At 53.8% G+C, this 18,969-nt stretch overlaps 8 protein-coding genes across 8 annotated transcripts; 3 read left to right on the forward strand and 5 right to left on the reverse strand.

Annotated features, from left to right (window-relative positions):
- Positions 1 to 1,211: 1,211 nt before the first annotated feature.
- Positions 1,212 to 2,541, reverse strand: PUNSTDRAFT_134138 (uncharacterized protein; the record flags this gene model as incomplete). Its single annotated transcript, XM_007383600.1, has 14 exons — positions 1,212 to 1,249; positions 1,305 to 1,352; positions 1,401 to 1,439; positions 1,489 to 1,587; positions 1,638 to 1,692; positions 1,742 to 1,818; positions 1,869 to 1,901; positions 1,961 to 1,994; positions 2,034 to 2,059; positions 2,114 to 2,210; positions 2,261 to 2,293; positions 2,354 to 2,373; positions 2,423 to 2,438; positions 2,497 to 2,541. The coding sequence occupies 14 exons, from the start codon at positions 2,539 to 2,541 to the stop codon at positions 1,212 to 1,214; spliced, it is 660 nt and encodes a 219-aa protein (XP_007383662.1).
- Positions 2,542 to 3,201: 660 nt separating this feature from the next.
- PUNSTDRAFT_52399 (uncharacterized protein) lies at positions 3,202 to 4,050 on the reverse strand. The gene is made up of 3 exons (XM_007383601.1): positions 3,692 to 4,050; positions 3,485 to 3,628; positions 3,202 to 3,416 (listed from the first exon to the last, which is right to left on the reverse strand). The coding sequence occupies exons 1-3, from the start codon at positions 3,992 to 3,994 to the stop codon at positions 3,222 to 3,224; spliced, it is 642 nt and encodes a 213-aa protein (XP_007383663.1). The 5' UTR covers positions 3,995 to 4,050; the 3' UTR covers positions 3,202 to 3,221.
- A 412-nt stretch (positions 4,051 to 4,462) lies between these two features.
- On the reverse strand, positions 4,463 to 5,303 carry PUNSTDRAFT_143622 (uncharacterized protein). Its single transcript, XM_007383602.1, has 2 exons — positions 4,978 to 5,303; positions 4,463 to 4,911 (listed from the first exon to the last, which is right to left on the reverse strand). The coding sequence occupies exons 1-2, from the start codon at positions 5,187 to 5,189 to the stop codon at positions 4,560 to 4,562; spliced, it is 564 nt and encodes a 187-aa protein (XP_007383664.1). The 5' UTR covers positions 5,190 to 5,303; the 3' UTR covers positions 4,463 to 4,559.
- A 684-nt stretch (positions 5,304 to 5,987) lies between these two features.
- PUNSTDRAFT_102501 (NAD(P)-binding protein) lies at positions 5,988 to 7,272 on the forward strand. Its single transcript, XM_007383603.1, has 4 exons — positions 5,988 to 6,254; positions 6,323 to 6,576; positions 6,630 to 6,803; positions 6,865 to 7,272. The coding sequence occupies exons 1-4, from the start codon at positions 6,077 to 6,079 to the stop codon at positions 7,183 to 7,185; spliced, it is 927 nt and encodes a 308-aa protein (XP_007383665.1). The 5' UTR covers positions 5,988 to 6,076; the 3' UTR covers positions 7,186 to 7,272.
- Positions 7,273 to 7,497: 225 nt separating this feature from the next.
- PUNSTDRAFT_126155 (NAD(P)-binding protein) lies at positions 7,498 to 8,742 on the forward strand. Its single transcript, XM_007383604.1, has 5 exons — positions 7,498 to 7,701; positions 7,762 to 7,937; positions 7,994 to 8,071; positions 8,128 to 8,301; positions 8,373 to 8,742. The coding sequence occupies exons 1-5, from the start codon at positions 7,530 to 7,532 to the stop codon at positions 8,706 to 8,708; spliced, it is 936 nt and encodes a 311-aa protein (XP_007383666.1). The 5' UTR covers positions 7,498 to 7,529; the 3' UTR covers positions 8,709 to 8,742.
- A 20-nt stretch (positions 8,743 to 8,762) lies between these two features.
- Positions 8,763 to 12,215, reverse strand: PUNSTDRAFT_143625 (voltage-gated potassium channel; the record flags this gene model as incomplete). Its single annotated transcript, XM_007383605.1, has 10 exons — positions 8,763 to 9,345; positions 9,408 to 9,871; positions 9,928 to 10,027; positions 10,089 to 10,169; positions 10,222 to 11,111; positions 11,165 to 11,311; positions 11,364 to 11,445; positions 11,502 to 11,521; positions 11,577 to 11,645; positions 11,699 to 12,215. The coding sequence occupies 10 exons, from the start codon at positions 12,213 to 12,215 to the stop codon at positions 8,872 to 8,874; spliced, it is 2,844 nt and encodes a 947-aa protein (XP_007383667.1). The 3' UTR covers positions 8,763 to 8,871.
- Positions 12,216 to 15,711: 3,496 nt separating this feature from the next.
- PUNSTDRAFT_134144 (uncharacterized protein) lies at positions 15,712 to 16,875 on the forward strand (the record flags this gene model as incomplete). The annotated part of the gene is made up of 6 exons (XM_007383606.1): positions 15,712 to 15,736; positions 15,785 to 15,969; positions 16,036 to 16,089; positions 16,155 to 16,207; positions 16,264 to 16,442; positions 16,493 to 16,875. 6 exons carry the CDS (start codon positions 15,712 to 15,714, stop codon positions 16,873 to 16,875), a joined length of 879 nt encoding a protein of 292 aa, XP_007383668.1.
- A 277-nt stretch (positions 16,876 to 17,152) lies between these two features.
- Positions 17,153 to 18,899, reverse strand: PUNSTDRAFT_134145 (uncharacterized protein; the record flags this gene model as incomplete). The annotated part of the gene is made up of 8 exons (XM_007383607.1): positions 17,153 to 17,268; positions 17,329 to 17,465; positions 17,526 to 17,693; positions 17,751 to 17,872; positions 17,926 to 17,955; positions 18,019 to 18,314; positions 18,367 to 18,715; positions 18,771 to 18,899. 8 exons carry the CDS (start codon positions 18,897 to 18,899, stop codon positions 17,153 to 17,155), a joined length of 1,347 nt encoding a protein of 448 aa, XP_007383669.1.
- Positions 18,900 to 18,969: the final 70 nt, after the last annotated feature.

An 18,969-nucleotide genomic window follows, 5' to 3' on the forward strand; every position in this document is an offset into this window, starting at 1 on the left:
AAGACATGCCTGAGATAAAGAGAACGGAATGCTGAAATTGTAGGACAGACCGGACATTGCTGCGCTTGCCAACCGGGGATTTGCCATCGTTATATACTGGCCCGGAGCACTGCACACATAGCACTTGGCGTTGAAACTGTGAATTGCCAGCGCCTCCGCACCTCATCACCGCCATTGAATGAGGATAGAGAAATACCCCATCCTGCAGCTGTGTGGGACAATTCTCGACTTATATGCATAGGAGGAAGGAGAAATGCCCTTGTCGCTTCTCCGCAATCAGGTATGGTGTCACAAGAACCACGTAGCGACATCTCTGTAAAATCTGTGAGCATGCAGCGCCATGGACAGTACCGCACATTCGGAGTCCATCACAGGCAGCGCCGCCAGAAGTGCACTTTCAGCAGCGCCTTCCTGACCGCAGCGTCCTTTACCCTTCGCCACCACGACGTTGACTTAGCGATCGCGGTCGGATGTACAGGTTCGGCGCAACGGCGGAGAACACCGGCGTCTAGATACGCGCGCCGAAACAGGTATTAAGGTCATCAATGAAAGGAATGCAATTCCTGTGGATGTATTGACCACGCACAGATTGCCTCGCTTTGACGAAGTTTGCATCGGTGTGGCCCTACCCGAGGCGAGAGGACAGCGAAGAGTGAAGTCAACGGCAAGCGGTCCCAGCTCATGTACATGTTCCAAAGGTTAGCGGGTCTCCCGAGCAACGACTGAACATCTCGCATAGAGCTAGCAAACACGCAGACTTCTAGCTACGGTCATGGGTCTTCTTCCCGACAGAATTGCAGTCCACTTGTCAAGATTCGAAGCGCGAGTTGTCGACGTTATCCAGAGGAACGTCAATAAAGTGCAATGACTGATGCCCATATGCGTGCGTTTGCAAGGAGATTGTAGCGTGCGGCGATACGTTCGCCACCTTTCTAAGATCCAGAACGACCCTTACCACCAGTATACTGTGCACGGCGCGAAGTGGGCTGTGTGCGAAGGTCGTCACTTTGGGAGAGCTCGGACGGGAAGCATGGGCTTGGACGCACGGTTGTATACACGAAGAGAGTGCGTCCTGCACACTTGAGGTCATCCAGAGGCCGAATTCAGTAAGTGAAAACGAAGCGCACCGGAGCCGTAATGAGCACTGAGACGTTAATCACGTTCATTACTAATCGACGTGAGTTAGCCCTGGGTCCGATACAATACGGCAGCTAGAATCGACCTAGCATATAGAAATAATATAGAAAACCTGTAGTTGCGGTAAGCAACGCTAGCGGAATCAACACGAGAATGTCGTTGCGCACCATCTCGATAAAGAGTCTGGAATATTCCGGGACCCTGTTGTTGTCGATCTGAGTCTGCGGTCAGAGTGTGCCGGTCATGGCTACGTTGTATCTTACACCCAACATAGTAGCGAATGAGCGTTAAAGTTACGATAACTGTCGGCGGAGGTCAGCTCTGCGAGGTTCAATCTGACAGCTCACGTACCGGTCTCAGAAATTGTCAAAAGGAGATACAGCTTCCAGACATCATCACTGGCACTACCCGTCGTACAACCCGTTAATTTGATGATGTCCTGTGGGAGAGCTATGATAAAGAGTAAAAACACGCAAGACCCAAATCAAACAGATGGCGACCTTGTGCTGTCTTCAGGTATTGCCTCATAATGACAATGGCTGGTACAAGTACGGCCTAGGGTGTGATTAAGCAAGCAAAACCTCCTCTAGCTGCGTTTACATACTACTGCGGTAGCAGAAAGAAAGTATTTCACTCGCCACGTAAAGCTCCATATGGCGTATGTCCGGACCATCAAGATGACTGAGGGCCGTTAACATCAACGTCTTATCCGACGAGTATAGACCACGTACCTTCCGACACGACGACACCGAATACGTACACACCTGTGTCGGCTGGAGATAAGAGTTATACCCAGGAATAGTATGTACGCACTATCTCGAACTTTGAGCGTCAGTATGCATCTCTGTTCCGTCCCTCTGTATCAGCATGGATCAATACCATCATGAGACACTTACCTCCAGATCTTGAACGGTAACAGAGACTACGGTAGCAACAATGAGCCCACGTTCGGGCTCCGTAGCAGCATCTCACTCACCGACGAACCACATAGTCAGGTCGATGAAAGGAGTGTACCGGTTCAAAAGGTATAGTATCTTGATAGGGCTCCATCGCGATTTCCATACCAGCGCGATCTAACCTTCAGATCATTATTCCTTCAGACATACGTTGGCAGGTCGCGTACCTCGTCGACGCAGGTCAAACAGAGATCATAGGCCTATGTATGATTGCGGATGATTCACTTGCATTGGCAAAAAAAAAGGAGAACCAGACGAACGACGAGCGCGAGCGAGGCAGCTTGAAGTATCTTTTAATATCGCGGTTTCGTGAAGTAAAGACGGGTTACACTCGCCACTGCTGAACTTTGCAATTTGTGAGCTCGCCGGACAGGAAGTGAAGTTCTGCTGATAAGCCACTTACCTTAGGTATAGAAGACAAGGAGACGAGATGGGGTAGGTCGGTCATCGCTGTGAACGAGCGAACGGGATTCCGGAGTAGCCATATAACAGACTTGGAGCACTATGATACTTGAGATGGTCGGGCCGCCGACGCCTCCGTACATCGCCACTGTCGCTGAATCAGGAAGGATGATCATGGCAATCGCGGGTCGCGGATACGGCATGGGACCAGTTCTCCAGATTTAGTAAGTATTGTAAGCTGAGGCGAGGAGGCGGCGGTCGCGTTTCAGCAAGGCCCGCGGGCGGGATCAGATTGGTTCGAGCGTTCCTGGGTTGCCCCGGAGTGTTTGGTATCGATGAGGCGTGTTTCAGTCTAGGAAGGGAGTCGAGCGTAGAACGCGACACGTCCTAGAAGATTGCGACATCTATCTGGAAGAGAGATGGGCGCGGATTTAACGAAGACGCAGATCTCCCTGAAAGGAAGGATTCAGAAGGTGTGTCTGTGACGGCAGTTCGATACGTGAACATCCTGCTGTAAAATGGAGGTCAGCACAAATCGAGTACGTGAGAATGCATTCGACGTAAACGATGCATTGAATGTACGCATGGCGGTGTTAGCTGGACCGGAGAATCCCGCTTGTCCCCTATGAAGCATGGACGTCGATAGCTGCACGTTTCATCTATAACGTCACTTCCTAACTTAATAGCTGTGAACATGCAGCGCCCCTGGACTCTGTCATCACACTTTCAGAGTTCATCACGGGCAACGTCCCCCGAAGAGCTGCCCCCAAACCGCTCTTTCAACAACGCCGTCATGCGGGCATTGTCGAAGATCTGATCATTTCCCCACGTGCCCTTTGCCGCTTCGACAGCGAACTGGCCCAGCGACCGCGCCCGGATGTACAGGTTTGGTATGAACGTGGAGATCATCGGCGTCCGGATCTGCACGACGCAAACGACTTGTCAGCGTCATCGATCCAGAGGATACGATAGGAAGGAATCGGACTCGCCTTGTCTGTCAAACGCGCGAAGGTGCCTCTGGTGTCCCTCGCATCCTCGGCTTCGGGGAAGAAGTAGCCTGGGCGAAGGAAATGGGGTATGAGAATGCCGTCGGACTCTTCGCTGACTTTGACGAGGTCCGCTTCCGTTTTCCCCTGCGATCACTCCCGTCAGATCGAGGGAGGGGGTGAAGAGTAACGCCATGAGTTGTTGCTGACCTTGACGCGCGCGAACAGGATCCAGCTCTTGCCGGTCTGGTCCGCGCTCTGCCCGCTCACGTATACAAACCTGAGCGGCTTGTCGCCCTCGGCTTCTCCAGCGCTCTTCGCTGCCTTCTTTGCCTCGATAATCGCCCTGGCCGCCTCCATCGGGAAGTCGTGCGTCATCCGGATGTACTCGTCCTCCTTCATGCCGACCTGGCTCTTGCCAAGCGCCCAGACACAGCCGTCGAATTGCGCCAGGTTCAAGGAGGGAGGGTAGGACAGAAAGTCGCTGTGCGTGACGAAGGTCGCCTTGGACATCGCGTTTGAGGGAAGGGTAGCGAAAAACGATTCCGGGGGCGAGCGGCGTCCGAGGACCGTGACGTTGGATATCGACGGGTCGTTGAGGGCGTAGCGAAGAATCGACAAGCCCGCTAAATCAAATACGTCTCATCTGAGTAGTGCCGCTAGCATAGGCGAGAGAAACACCTTACCTGCACCAGTGGCACCCGTCAAAAGGAGCTTCATCTTGACTGAGGAGGAGCGGCAGAGAGTACCAACAACAGTGGAACTCTAGTTCGTAGGCTATCAAAGACGCAGAAAAGGTTTACTTTTCATTTTAGTGAGAATCGAGGGACCGTGAATATAATTGCGTTGGCGCTTGCGGACGCGTCCGGCATTGGGCAACGCGGAAGCTCTTCGGCACGCGCGAGTGTCAGCACCGCCACTGCCTTAGCGACGCGTCGTGTCGGCCCGATGCAATCGGAGAGATGCGTTCTGAAGATCCTGGGGTCAAAGCAGGTCATGTACCGATAAGGGAGATTATAGAGCAAGTCATAGTACACGAATCACCCAGGCATATTGCAAGATTACCTTTCAAACATGCTTAGAGTAAGATCGCGACGGTCGCGGCTGTCCATCCAAATAGCGCGAACCCCATCCTAACCGCGTTCAGCGTCTTCCACTTGTCGATGCTCCCCAGCGTCTCCTCCGCCTCCTTCTCCGACTCGAGCTCGGGCGCGTTCTTCTTGCCCGACCGCTTCTCGGCGCTGCGCAGGATCGACTTGAGGTGATTATTGAGCGGCATGATCGCGGTGAAGGTGAAGAAGCCGACGGCGAAGTTGGCGGCGGAAGCGATAAAGAAGAGCGCACTGCGCGGGTGGTCTCCGGATCCGCGCAGGATCCCGGCGGTCAGAAAGGCGAGGAATCCGATCACGCCCGACGGGAAGAAGTGCACGCTGGGTCGAAACATCGCGGTCAGAGACGCGGGAGAAAAACGCGGGAGGAGGAGTGAATGGACTTACGCGCCGCGGTCGTACGCGTCTTCCCAGATTTGCAGGGCCTGCGCGGGTCGGATACCAAGGGCGTCGCGCGTTTTAGTGTTCATGATTGCGAAAGGCCCGCATCGCACGAGGCCGAGGTTGCCCCAGTACAGGAACGAACTCGCGCTGAGCCCGACGCCGATGCAGAGGTTCGTCGGGGTGGCCAAGGAGTTAAGATGGGAGAAGTGAGACATGGTTGGACGGGGTCGGATTGCTTCGGGTGGGTCAGTCGGGACGGAAGCCTATTTGTATGTTTGCATCATGGCGTCGTGCGCAGTGGCGCGTCCGGCCGACCCCCAATCTTCATCGTTTCAGCGGCCACGGCAGCCCAACAGATGGAAAGTTACACGCAGTAACTGCGCACATGCCGTCCTAAATCATAGGCATTCTTGAGAGTGCGACACGAACTTCGAGTCGACGAAGGCAGCAAATATTACGTAATTTAGCCGCAGTGATCCGGCGGAGATGACCCCAACCTGGGGTTTGACCCGTTATGGACGTGAGTAAAGTGGCGCCAAGCACCGCATTCCGACTCCCCCGGGGGGGGGTCATGGGAAAGTGGTTGATCGGGCCGGATAACGATCGGCGATCGATCGGCCAGTGTGTATGGAGTTATTATCTTATCTTATCGTATAAGCGCCCAAAAATCCACCCAAATGCGGCAACTGTCATTACGCAGAGAAACCAAAGCGCAGTAGACCATACGATTACGTAACTGATTGTTATCAAGTCAGCGCTGACTTCGGCAACTCGGCAAACCGACGGATAACATTCGGAACTGATACTATCACATGATGTAAGCGATCCCACACCTACTATGTCACACTGCTGCGTCCCATCTAAAACTAGCGCTCGTCCGTCCGATATTCGCGGATAATCACGCTTTATCACGCTTTTGTAACGTTTTGGCTGGGGTCACATCCCTGTCACTGTGACGAGGCCCATGCGCAAAAACCAACTCCCTCCTTCGGGGGAGTCGGAACTGCGCCGACCGAACGAGTACTGGCAGTTCTGGGAGCGGACGCGGGCGCGGGGGAAGTTGGCCTCGTTGCGCTCTTTCACGTTGACGTCGACCTGCACGATGCCCTGCCTAGCAGACGTACGCGCGGCCAACGCCGCCATCCTCGGCGCTCTCAAAACCGTGCCGGTCGCCGTCTTCGTCGGCGGGACGAGCGGGATCGGCCAAGCGACCGCGGAAGCGTTCGCGCGCCATACCAAGGGAAACGCGCATATTATTATATGTGGACGGAACCGCCAAGGTCAGTAGCATATCTCCACTTTTGTACGTATGTATTCGCCCAAAATCGATTCTGAAATGGGCGAACAGCGGCGGAGAAGATATTCGAGTGCATCCCCAGCCCCACCTCGCCCGAGGCCAAGCGCGAGTTCGTTGAATGTGATGTGACGCTGATGAAGAACGTGCACTCGGTGTCTCAGGATCTTGTGTCGCGCCTGCCCAAGCTCAATTACCTCGTGCTCACCACCGGCATCCTCACCATGAAGGCCCGGGACGAGACGTCCGAGGGCATTGACAAGAAACTCGCCGTGCACTATTATGCCCGGTGGAAGTTCACCTACGACGTATACGGGTTCATTCTATATTACGATCGGAGTTGCTGACTGTATGTGCGTAGTTGATGCCGCTGCTGCGCAAGGCGAAAGAACAGGGTGAAGACGCAAAGGTCCTCACCGTGCTCGCGCCAGGTAACGGCGGTAAGATCGACCTCGACGACCTCGGCTTGAAGAAGCGTTACAGTACGAGCAACGCCGCCTACTCCGCACCGACCTACAACGACCTAATGATCGAGGTAAACTATATCTCTCCTCCCCATTTCCGGCCCATACATGCTGAAATATCACCGAAAACAGTCCTTCGCCGCAAGGAACCCCAAGATGGCGTTCATCCACGCCTACCCCGGCGTCGTCCGCACGCCGCTCCTCAAGGCGACAAATCCGCTGTTGAGACCCTTCAACCCGCTCATGACCGGCCTCCTCTACCCCATTTCGCACGCACCTGCCGACACGGGCGAGTTCATGCTCTACAACATGCTCCAGAGTAACGAGGGCTGGTTCAGGCGCGGCGACACCGGCGAGGACATGGGGAAGAAGAAGTACTACTCGACGGACGAGGGGCGGGAGAAGCTTTGGGAGCATACCGTGAAGGAGACCGGCACTGTTGGTGACGAGTAGAGTGTATCGGATTCTGTCGACAACATCTTGGATTCATGTACATCATACCCTGACACGCTTTGCGCACGCAATATAATGCATTCCTTTCATGCATACTCGAAGGATGCGTGTACCGCGCAGACCTTGCGCGCTTCGCGGATGGCTGAGCTCCGCCGAACCCGATGCCGAGCTGACTGAACGCCCGGCAGCTCTCGGCACGTCCTCGTCACTGCCACCCCGACGCGTAACGCGATCCCGAACGCCTTGGCGAACTCCGAGTTTGACCTCGCCGCATATATTGGGTGCCATGCTCGCGTCCATGGCACATCACACCCACCACCTCTTGCCTACGCCACTCCGCACGTATGCCATCTCTCGCGCAAGTCGTGAAGCTTAACGCAACCCTCGCGCCCAAGTCTACCCCTGTCGCCCTCTTCGTCGGCGGAACAAGCGGGATCGGTCAGGGCACCGTGGAGGCGTTCGCCCGGCACACCCACGGAAACGCGCATATACTCATCTGCGGGCGTAACAAAGAAGGTACGAATCCTTGCCCGGAAATAGAGTGTCCAGGAAAACTGATATTGGGATTGTTCACAGCCGCGGAGAAGATATTCGCCAAGTTCCCGAAACCGACCTCTCCAGATGCGAAACGGGAGTTCGTGCAATGCGACGTGACGCTGATGAAGAACGTCCATTCTGTCACTCAAGACCTGGTCTCGCGTCTCCCAAAGCTGAACTACCTCGTCATCACCACCGGGATCTTCTCCCTCAATGTGTGTACTGAGCTAACTCCATCCTCGCGTCGAACGTTGGCTCACGTTTTCAACAGGGCCTGGACGAAACGCCGGAAGGGATAGATAGAAAGCTTGCTGTGCATTACTACTCTCGATGGAAAATCACGAATGAGGTTCGTGCCATACACATCGCTCTCTTCGACGTCGGCTCATGCAGGATGCATCCCAGCTGCTGCCGCTCTTGAGAAAGGCTAGAGATGCAGGCGAGGACGCCAAGGCTCTTTCCGTCCTTGATCCAATCACCGGCGCCAAAATCGATTGGGACGACCTGGGGCTCAAGAAGAACTTCACGCTCGCCAACGCCGCCAACTACGCGCGTGTTGCCAATGACCTCATGGTCCAGGTGCGTATCTCGCACGCCATTCTGGTCTCTTGGGCACGCATCGCTGACCTCCAATTTTCCTCTTCCCGCAGTCGTTCGCCGAACAGCCGGACAACCAAGGCATCGTGTTCACTCACTCGGGCCCCGGCGCCGTTCGCACCTCCATCTTGAAAAACAGCAACCTGCACCCGCTCCTGCGTGCGGCCAACCCGCTGCTCGCTGCGCTCGTATACCCCTTCTCCAATTCGCAGGAGGACTGTGGCGAGTTCATGCTCCGCTCGCTCCTCGCTGGGACGCCCGCCGAACGGGGTTGGTACCGCCGCAATGCCAAGGCTGAGGAAGTGACGAGCGAAGGCTACGCGACGGATAAGGAGTTCCGGGACAAGCTATGGAAACATACTGCGGAAGTGACCAACGTCCCGGCGTAGGAGATTGTGTTTCTGCCCGCTCAGCGATACCAACGGACGACGTATAACACTCTTGTTATATCATAGTTTCAAGACCTTGAAAATCATACATATGTTGAGGTCCATGGTACACTCTACGACGAGACGATATACAAGACATCTGCGCATGTCGCGAACGCCAACGCTAGAATCCCCGCCTTGCGGCAGCACGAAGGTCGGCAGGCGTCATAGGCTCAGGGTCTTCCACCACGTTCCCCATCGATATGACGAGTCCATGAGGATGCGGAGGTTGGACATGAGGCTGACTCGCGTCGAAGTGACGATCGAACGACCCGGACGCGCGCGAGACGTCCTCCACGACGGTGATGTCCGAGTCCGCTCTTACTCGCCCGTGTTTCGGATCTGATGCGCATGCATACAAGCACTTCGAAGGCGGGGTTGAAACATCTCGGCATTCTGTGCCTAATGCAACCTGACTGTTTCCTGCTTCGGCGGACCCGACTGTCTGAAGCTGGTCGCGTTCAGCCAGTGCGTCCAAGGAACGCTCAGCGGAGGCGATCATGTTTCTGAGGGCTTCAGCGAACTTCCAACGGAGGCTGGGGAGGACTCGCAGTACGATCGCAGCCAGTTCGCTCTCCAGGCTGAGCATACACAGCGTCTACGGGCGAAGTATTTAGCATTTTCACTGTCGTCGTTCCAATGGACGAAGATACGGCTTACGTTTCTCGCTTCTTCATCCGACAGTATCTCGCGTTTCATGTCGTCGCTGATCTTTTCCTTGTCCGCGATGTCGTCCAGAAGGCGCCGGAGGCCATCGGGAACATCGCCAGCAGTGGAAACACGAGTGCTCCTGCCGGACGGACCAGAGGGTTGAGACATGACGATACGGACGTGCTCGTGAAACGTGCGCGCATAGCCCAAAATCTCGCGAGGTAGGGCCTCGAGAAGAGCGTCTGCATTGCGCCGCGACTGGGAAGTGCTACGTTCAAGTCGTGTCGCCTGGATGCCACGCTTGAGGCCAGGTTTCTCCGAACTTTCCGCGGACTGCATGGTGCCAGGGACGTGACGGGGCCGGCTGGCCAATTCTTGCGCGATTCTTCGTTTCCGATACCGTTTTACAGCGCGATCGAATACACCAATGTGCAACGCATTCTTGTAGCGGGAAGAAAATGCGTCGGAAATAACTGGCCATGGAAATCAATATGAAGACAACCGAGGTCTACTATAGCACGGGACTTACGAGAGATGAGGATTGTCAACGTGGCGACGCCGAGGATGGCCCAAACGACGAATACGGCTCGCCCCGCTGGAGTCGCGACGTGGTAGTCGCCGTATCCGATCTGAACAGCAATAAACCTCAATTCAATCATAGTCGCATTAGACTTGCTGTGATGAGCTCACCGTCGAGAAGGTAACGAAGCAAAACCACATCGCTGTACCGTAGCTCCACTTCTCGGTAGCTTTGAATATGGCGCTTCCCACCTGTGGATAGAAACATGAATAACAATAGGAGCGAGGTTGGCGAAAGACGGACCAGCCAGAAGAGCAGAAATAACGTCCACGCGAAGGCCAACTTGGCATAAAACTGTCTATGCTCTTCTCGTTCCATGCCATTCTGGAAGTCATCATAAGACATTGCAAGCCATTCTTGTCCAGACGCTGATAACTCCTCCCGGGACTGAGAGCGCCGGACCCTCGTCGGGCGGTCCTTTACCGCCCACAGCCTGTAGTCGTTGTCCTTCGTTTGGTCGGCGACAGCGAACCTCGCCTTCGTGACCTGTTGAACAGCGTTTTCGTCGGTTGTCATCGCGTTAGCATCGCTGCTAACGGGTAAAACGCCGGGGGCGCATTGCGGGATTTGGTCCACCAGCGGGATGGGGTGAACGCCGGCGGAAAAGGTAGCCTGGATCCAATGGGTCGACCTTCCACAAAACTTCCGTTGATGTTGAGCGTAGTGCTGACACACGGTATCGAGCGACATGCCGGCGTCCAGAGCGGTCTCGCGGAGCTGCGCGGGCGAAAGGGCTTCGAGGTTCATGTGCATCTTTCCATATGCGGGACGAAGTATCTTCGAAGGCGTGCTGACCGTCTTCTTCGCGCGAGAGCCAAGCTTAACCATCTTGCCCAGGCAAGTACTGTAGGCGTCCGTTCGATCGGGAACCCAGACAGGCTCACGAGCATCGCGCAGCCGATACTCAACGGCACTGCGCCAGCGGGCCTCGACCTTTCGAATCCTCTTCATTTCTCGTCGGTTTCTCCTGATCTCTTCGACGCGGTGGCGATACTCAGTCTCCAGCGCCTCCATAATGTTGTCGCTGAAGGTACTGATGGTTACGGCAAGAGTGATGATGCCACCAGTCGCGAAAAAGCAGACCCAGACGCGACCGCCCGACGTGGTCGGTGCAATATCACCAAAGCCGATAGCTATGAGGTAGAAGATTGAGCGGAAGGTTCTACGGTTTGATGAGACGACTTACTCTCGATGGTGACGATTGAGAAGTAGAGACCGTCAATGAACGTAAGGTTGAGGATATAACAATCTACTAGGGCACCCATGGCGAGATATGACAGGAAGACGATGATCATGATGACGAGCGAGCGTTGCTTGCGTGTGAGACCACTACCTGGGTTGAAAAATGAATACGACAAGAGTACTAAAGAAAGGGGAACACGGACCACTTTGCTCGAAATCCTCGGTTCGAAGAAGGTCGAAAACCAAACTTATGTTGGTGAAAAAAGATACCACTGTAGAACAGACCTACAATCAGATGTCAGCATCGATCCCTTGACTGGGGCGGAAGGTGAAAGACTTACAGTGATCCAAAAGGCTTGGCCTGGATATCGATCTGTTAGAGAACGCGGCCATGCGACTAGGCTGATCCCACACACCGTACGTGAACCCGTCATTGAAGCGATGCTGAACGCCAAATATCGTGACAGCGATGATATTGATTGTGTCTGCATGACGGAGTTAGCCGTTCTCCAGAATCGTCGGCGACGTGATCACTTACCATGGAAGGTCAGAAATCCGAGGCACAAAATAGTCGATAGTAAGACCCTTTTTTCGAGGAATCGGACGATGAGGCACATGCTAGCCAGCACGGCCGACGCCATGGAGAGGCAGATACCAACATCGAGAATGGCCGGGTTGGCCCTCGTTTCGACGATCTGGTTGCCGTACGTACGGATATACCAGTGCTCCGTCAATCCCGGTATCTGGAGCAAGATGCAGAAAGGGATGGCGATACCCGAGACCAGCGGGGTATACCGATACTTGGGGACGACTTCGTTCTTCTCGTCGTCAACCTCGCCGCCCTCGAGTTGCTCGCCAAGCGTTGGCTGACCCGCATTTGAGTGGAGTATGTCGGTACCGGACTTGAGGTTGAGCTCGGATTGGATGGGCGGACCGTCGTGAGACTGTGAAAGTGCCTCCGGGGCGCCTGCGCTCTGTTCGGGGTCGGCGGACCTTCTCTGGCGCTGCGACTGCAGGACCGAGACTAGAGGCAGGATAACACGGAAGGGAGCCATGGAGCTCGACGAGCAGGAATATAACCTTCAAGATCGGGTGAGGCGTGCGATCTTATAAGCAACCCTTCGAGTGGCTGGCGAGTTTCCAGGGCCATATTCGTTCGTGTACCATCCGTATCAGGAGGAATGTATCCCAAGCATCTGGAAGCCGCCCTTCGATTCTCCTGTGGATGATGTCGAAATGTGACCAATACCTCGCTCGTTCTTGCTTGACCGTGTAAGCCTGCAGATAGATAAGCCCCAAGACCGCGGGGACATGTCGGCTTCCGAGAGATCCTTACAAGAAGTATCCAGAGGATCCAACAGCATCGAGAAACTGCAGGACCTAGACACGGAGCATGTATCCTGGCCGGTACACGTCGGTATCGATGAACGATGCACTTTCAGGCACCGGAACGAAACCTGCAGGGTCAACCTTGCGAATATGCGCGTCTCTCATGTTGATCGGCTCGCTTCGAAAGCCGATCGTTCACTGGTGAATGTTGACGCTGTCGTGTCGGAAGGCCGGTCAAGTAACTGCTTCATCGCGGCATCGTGAGGGCTCCCGCGCGGTGCAAGCGGGGTAATATCGGTTCTTGGTGTTTATAACTACTGAAACTCAAGAAGGCGCGGCGGTCGACGAGTGCGTCACATACGCAAGTCATCTGGCTTCTCGACATTCGGCTAGGAGGAGCATAAAGAGCATGGAATCCCATGATTAAACAATGCTCGGTCTGTGCAATAAAGCAGAGCGTCGTTAGAAATCACGAAACGGAACATTCATTCAACCTCACTGAGGGATATCGTGGCTCTCAGCCGCCAATACGGCCGTATATCGAGGCATATGTGAGGATATATGCAGGTCTCTTTCGTGGCAATCTATTCGCAGTAGATCGGAAGGATCCTGGCTGGAGATGACGGAGGTTTGCGATAAGCCAGGTCGTCGTGCGAACGAAAGACTGAGGGACATTCGCCCCTCTTGGTCACAGCTACCATCGTAGATCCGGCCGTCACGACCAGAGGATAGAAGAGACGTTCTGAGAGGGCTTCATTATGAGGGCACGCGTCACCACGTAACCAGGCGTGGGTTGCGGGTATGACCCTGCAGTGACTGATCTCTGCAAGGCATTAATTTCAGTTTTCTTCCCCCAGCAAGCGCATATGTCCACCAAGAGGTGAGCTAATCGACGTACCGTGTTATAATATCATGCCCTCAACAGTGTTTTGCTATTCCACCTGCATCCATAACCTTGACTGACAGCTCGGTTGGGCATCACACTTCTGAATTAACACAACGCTCTCGATTCTGTGTCTGCAACACTTCAGATCCCGAGTTAAGAGATATGCAGATAGTCAATCTCAAGCACATACGACACGGTAAAGCAGAATGCGCGCAACCTTGTGGGGATGATACAAGCAAACACGACAATGCGCAGCAGTTCCACCTCCCAGTCATCGCTCGACGTTGGATCTGTCCTTCCCATCGTCGGCGCAGGTGTAGGTTTTGTTTGAAAATCGATTGCAAAAATCATCTGAGCTCTGCAACGGAGAATGGCTTTAATCACTGCCAGGGTTCCGCATTACGAACGAAGTCTGGATTACTTTTGCTACGGAAATCCATATTTCATATAAAATGGCTGGTTCAGATGCGGTTGAGACATAAAGTACAAACATACTTTCAACCAAATAATATATCCTTATAAGGCAGGTCACCTACCATATAAGTATATATTACTTGTGCAAGCTATCTTTGTATGGAATGTAACAATCACATTTGAACCAGCCATTTGATATGAAATATGGATTTCCGTAGAAAAAGTAATCCAGACTTAGTTCGTAATGCGGAACCCTGGCAGTGAATGACCGTAACAGAGCGAGTTGAACTTGTGCTGCAGCGTGCCAGCGGTCAATGCAGTCATTCATATTCACGTGGTTCATTGAAATTCCGCGCGCCTGACCGTCTCCATTTTCGGTTGATACACTGCCAGCGTTTCTGCTAACGCTTACGAAATTCGACTGGCTGTGCGCCGCTCTTCATGCTTCAAGTCCTCATTCGATCATCCAGGCTACATCGAAGAGATCGAGCGTGTACTCATCGAGCATTATCGACGCTGCAATGATATTGACTACGCAATCCGTAACCTATTGTGAGACAACCTGAGCCGCGATTTCGACGCGGCCTGACTTACAACGCTTAATGTGCTGCATTCAAGCTTGTCTCACCCATGTCGTGTCTTACGGAGTTACAAGACACTCTCAAGCCGCTCGGACCGGGTCATACTAGTCGCGCGCTTCACGCTTAATACTCTATCTTGGATCTCTCTCCGAGTCGACGTGAATACCGCTGCAGCAGATCAGACTGGCGGTGATCCACAAAAGGCATGGTTACGTCAAACAGCATCCAAGCTATGTCCCACTGGCGTCTCGTGGGATCACGAAGGCTATCTGATGCGGGGGTCAAACATCACGTACGCATTTCAGAGGCGATGGTGTCGTGGACGTGCATCCCCGGATAGCTCGACAAGTGGCCGTGCTCTGCATGCTCCTTGAAACTCGCATACTACCGATACGGGTATGCTATCATCATGAAGTCTGATGACATACCGATGCAATCGGGATGGAAAATCCGGACAACAGCGCGACGAATTATGGTCTGAGACGCGGCATATGTCGCATCGCTCATGTGCTGTTTTTTGTCGCAACGTCAAAACTTTTGCGACACAGCACCCTGACGTCTTCAAAGAACTCACGGTGTCAGATTCCCTGTTCCTCTCAGTGATACAGCTACCCTTCCAAAAGCGGGTAATCCGCACTGCAGTTTCAGTGAGTAAAGCGGACAAGTTTGAGTACGATGACTCACCAGTGGCCCAGTGATGGTGCGTTTCTCACTGCAAGTGAACATATATGGCCCGCGCCGAAACGTGGGATGAATGCATGCACCGGATCAACGGGTGTACGTTGACAGATTTCATATCGATGAATCGTGCTCATATTCCCCAGTACTGCATGTTGCCGCACCCTGTCCTTACCACCCGATTTGAAAGGACAAAAGTGGGAAATGAGGGCTTCACTTCCGTCGTTTCCTGCGAAATTGCCACGGAACACCCAAATAGGCTTCTCACTTCTTTTGTCTTCCATCTCCTGGGAACGTTTCGCGAAGCTCGGACGCTCAGAACAATAAGGAACGTTTTGCGAAGCTGACGTTCATCTGGATGCCCTCCGCCGCGATGGTAATATATGTATGGGACTGTGGCACGCTGCGCCGTTCGGGTATATCATCATCGTGCGCCACAAGCCAGATCGTGCGGCGTTCTTTGCTTTCCGCACGATATATTAGGGAGCGAATCGACGTTCGCTCCTGGTGTCCCTCCATCTCACTCGCGATGAAGAGAGTCCTAGCACTCCATGGCCTCGGTCAATCCGCTCGCATCTTTCGTCATAAGGTGGTGGCATTGCTCTCCCTTCGGACATTACTACATGTTAACACGTCTGACTCCAGCTTCGGTTCATCGAAACCATGTGTGAGGACGACATCGAGTTCGGTGCGCTCCTCCCTCGATCAGCAGTCACCATATCTCACCTGTTCCTAGTTTATCTTGAAGCCCCGAGAGTACTCCTTCCCGTCGACATGTCTTCCGAACACTTCGGAGATATATCGGATACCTCAATTGGGCGGTACTGGTGGAGATATCAGCACACGGTGTCCGATGTCGAGGCTGTTATAGAGACTCTTTCCAAAGTGCGCAATTTCCTGGAAGTCAACGGGCCGTTCCATGTATGCTCTTATTCCACCTCCCAACGGGACGTCGCCGCTCTAATCCTCTCTTGATATGTGAAATAGGGAGTCGTTGGATTTAGTCAAGGTGCCGCTCTGGCCGCCATGATCACTGGATGGGTGCGCACCCTTCACCCTTCGCATGCGCCGCATATTGAACGATCATGAATTTGTGATTGTCGCAGCTCGAACGGCCGGAGATGCAGCCTCACTTTCGTGGAGTAGATCACCCTCCCTTGTGAGTAACATTCGTCCATGACGCCATGATCAAAGCCGACGCGCTACTCGGCGTAGTGAATTTACCGTGTTGTTGTCTGGCTTCATCATACCATCGCCCTTGTTCGAACTTCCCAGTTGCATCTACACGCCTGCCTTGGTGGTAATTGGATACCATGACACAATTGTGAAGCCAGAGTGGACGATGGAATTAGCCAATCGCTTCAATTCTGTCCGCGTCGAGGTTCATCCAGGAGGTGCGCGCTCACGTTTTCGCGCTTCCCACCTAGAGCTCACCATCTCGCAGGCCATTTCGTTCCGCGCAGCAAGACCTGGAGACGCTTTTGGATTGATTATTTCTTGTCCATCTCTGCCACGGATCCTCACTCTGTTATACCCACGCCGGCGCTTACCGACGCGTCTTGGGGATCATCTGCCCCTCCTTCTCCACTAAGCTCACCTGACTGCGTCAAGCTAACTCTGGCGTTCGAAGAGTATGATCCTGACGCGCTTAGAGGGGATCCCTTTTCGGAGTGTAAACCCTCGGCATGCTTCAGAATCCCGCCACCCACTCCGGTGTGGTCGCAATTCGCTTTTCAACAAGAGCTCCCCGTCGCCGATAGTGTTGACATCCCCGCACGATGTGGGGACTATACATCAACCCTGATAAACCTTTGGAGAGAGTGCTGACAGCAGTCGGGATCTTCTGTTCAGTTTGTTCGTACGCGTTCCATGTGTTCTTTCGCTTTCATCCGCGCATTGTGTTCCTTTAGGGTAAATCTTCGGCAGTCTACTTCAACTTCACTTCGATTACAGCATTTACTCGTGTACGCTTATGTGTCCGATGAAATCACGTTCCTGCAATGACTCCACTCACTGGTATAATGTTCCCGCAAGCTGGAAGTGGTGGACGTAGACGGCCTCCTCAATACTAGGCAAGAAATGAGTCGCGGTGAGATCAACGAGCTCATTTCTTGGCTTTCATAATGTCATCGAACTCCATATTGCGGATGTCATTCTGCACGATTTGCAAGACCTTGTCCTTGAGGTGATGCTTAACACGGAAGAACACGCGAGCGCTCCCTGCACAATGACTCGTATCAAATTGTCGGTTCTGAAGGGCCAAAATCCAGAGTGACTGACCTTCATTGGCGTGCCATTCTCCCTGCTCGTTTTGGGTCGGGTTGCCTGGCCAAATGCGGAAGTAGCGTTCCCAAGCGTCGTGGACGTGGAACCGCGCCTTGCCAGGATACCCGAAGTGTGTACCGGTCCACGGCACCCTGTCGCAAGATCTCGTACATCAGAATAATGCCAGAAAGATGACGGAGGGGGTGACCGACCGGTAAAGGTTGTTTATCGCCGCTCCCCCATCCCAGGGGAACCACCACTGGCATCGGTTCTCGTTGGAGCTGCGAGTGTACAGCTCCTCAGAGATCGCGACCACGCGCCTGACGTAGTCCGGGTCGCGGGAGGTCGCAATAGTATTGCGAATGACTGACGCGATAGGCCTTGTAGAGAAATAGTTAGAATCGTAGCAGGGCCACAGAACCTAGCCGCGACGTCACCCTATCTGGAACTTCGCGTCATCCGGTATTCTGTCTGAGTACTTGGTAAGAGTGATGTTCCCCGCGGAGGATGCCGGCGGTGGTGTGTAATCGCTGCCTTCAGCAGCAACCACGCCTCTATACTATCGGGGGTCGTCATGACGGCGCCCATATCAGAGAGTTCGAAGAGACTCACGTCTATGACGTTCATTAACCATTTGATAGGCTCTTCGTCGGCGCGGTTGAGAACCGTGATCAGGTATGCCGCGAAAGCATCCTAGGTGCTGACCTTAACGCCTGAACTCTTCTCAGCGAAGACGCGCATCTTCTGTAGCTGATTCTTCGAGAACTGGAGATCGATGCGAGACGTGGACTCCATTATGTTCTGGTACATAGCAAAGAACTGCTCCGCCGAGTAGTCCACCGCGAGGTGTGGCACGAGACGGACAGTATCGGTGAGGGCGGAACGCTCGAGAGTAGGCGGATCCGTCATGTACTTCTCAAAGGTGGGAACGAAACACGGTTTGGCCCCTACGTAGCAATTCGTGAGATTGTCCATGAATCGCCAAAACGTGAGTCCGTCGCCTAGCAGCAAAGGATGAGTCAAGGAAAGGCGGCAAATCGAGTAACCGCGTACCCAGACGATGGTACCAGCTTGGTCCAAAGCTGAACTCGTTGGTGACCTCCCAGTACGTCAGCTTGAACCGCACGAGCGGCTCGTCGTTATGGCTGGTCGGAGCGTAGCTCCATGGCAAGAATTCCGGGTTCCTCTCGCACATGAACTCTACCTCAGGGCGAGGATCGACCGAACTGCGATGGACAGTGATAGATATCGCAGAGTTTGTCAGAGCTATATACCACTTTCCGGTCTCCGGATCCGAACGAAGGCGACCGGCTGCGTGGGGGTAGTCGTGGAGGGCGGCGGCGAGAGCGGTCTTGAGCCCTTCAAGATGAATTGGGCCGGGTAAGAACCACCCTCCATCAAGCTATACGCAATATAGGTTTAGATCGATGTATTAGAGTCAACAGATTGTTGCTCACGCTCGCAAAGATCAGGTCTGTACCGGGAATCGGGATCTTTTCGAGGTCACCGAGGAGAGTTGGCGTGTTTGGTTTCACCCAATGAATTTCATCTCTCGACGAGGCATAGGAAGCGTTCTGAGAAGGCATTTAAAGTCCTTGTGCTTGAGATTGTCGGTTCGTAGTTATCAGCGGCAAGCTTAACGACACCCTTGACGTT

This window comes from Punctularia strigosozonata (assembly GCF_000264995.1).
Source record: "Punctularia strigosozonata HHB-11173 SS5 unplaced genomic scaffold PUNSTscaffold_6, whole genome shotgun sequence".
NCBI classification, from domain to species: Eukaryota; Fungi; Basidiomycota; class Agaricomycetes; order Corticiales; family Punctulariaceae; genus Punctularia; species Punctularia strigosozonata.

What these genes read in the sequence shown, in the direction of transcription:
- PUNSTDRAFT_52399 (XM_007383601.1), bottom strand. Translation starts at nt 3,994, where the DNA reads ATGTCCAAGGCGACCTTCGTCACGCACAGCGACTTTCTGTCCTACCCT. An exon ending in TCCTGTTCGCGCGCGTCAAG is followed by an intron (nt 3,629 to 3,691) that starts GTCAGCAACAAC and finishes GAGTGATCGCAG; the next exon opens with GGGAAAACGGAAGCGGACCT. An exon ending in TCGCGCGTTTGACAGACAAG is followed by an intron (nt 3,417 to 3,484) that starts GCGAGTCCGATT and finishes TGCGTCGTGCAG; the next exon opens with ATCCGGACGCCGATGATCTC.
- PUNSTDRAFT_143622 (XM_007383602.1), bottom strand. Translation starts at nt 5,189, where the DNA reads ATGTCTCACTTCTCCCATCTTAACTCCTTGGCCACCCCGACGAACCTC. An exon ending in GACGCGTACGACCGCGGCGC is followed by an intron (nt 4,912 to 4,977) that starts GTAAGTCCATTC and finishes GTTTCGACCCAG; the next exon opens with CGTGCACTTCTTCCCGTCGG.
- PUNSTDRAFT_102501 (XM_007383603.1), top strand. Translation starts at nt 6,077, where the DNA reads ATGCCCTGCCTAGCAGACGTACGCGCGGCCAACGCCGCCATCCTCGGC. An exon ending in ATGTGGACGGAACCGCCAAG is followed by an intron (nt 6,255 to 6,322) that starts GTCAGTAGCATA and finishes ATGGGCGAACAG; the next exon opens with CGGCGGAGAAGATATTCGAG. An exon ending in GGTGGAAGTTCACCTACGAC is followed by an intron (nt 6,577 to 6,629) that starts GTATACGGGTTC and finishes GTATGTGCGTAG; the next exon opens with TTGATGCCGCTGCTGCGCAA.
- PUNSTDRAFT_126155 (XM_007383604.1), top strand. Translation starts at nt 7,530, where the DNA reads ATGCCATCTCTCGCGCAAGTCGTGAAGCTTAACGCAACCCTCGCGCCC. An exon ending in CCGGGATCTTCTCCCTCAAT is followed by an intron (nt 7,938 to 7,993) that starts GTGTGTACTGAG and finishes CGTTTTCAACAG; the next exon opens with GGCCTGGACGAAACGCCGGA. An exon ending in GATGGAAAATCACGAATGAG is followed by an intron (nt 8,072 to 8,127) that starts GTTCGTGCCATA and finishes GATGCATCCCAG; the next exon opens with CTGCTGCCGCTCTTGAGAAA.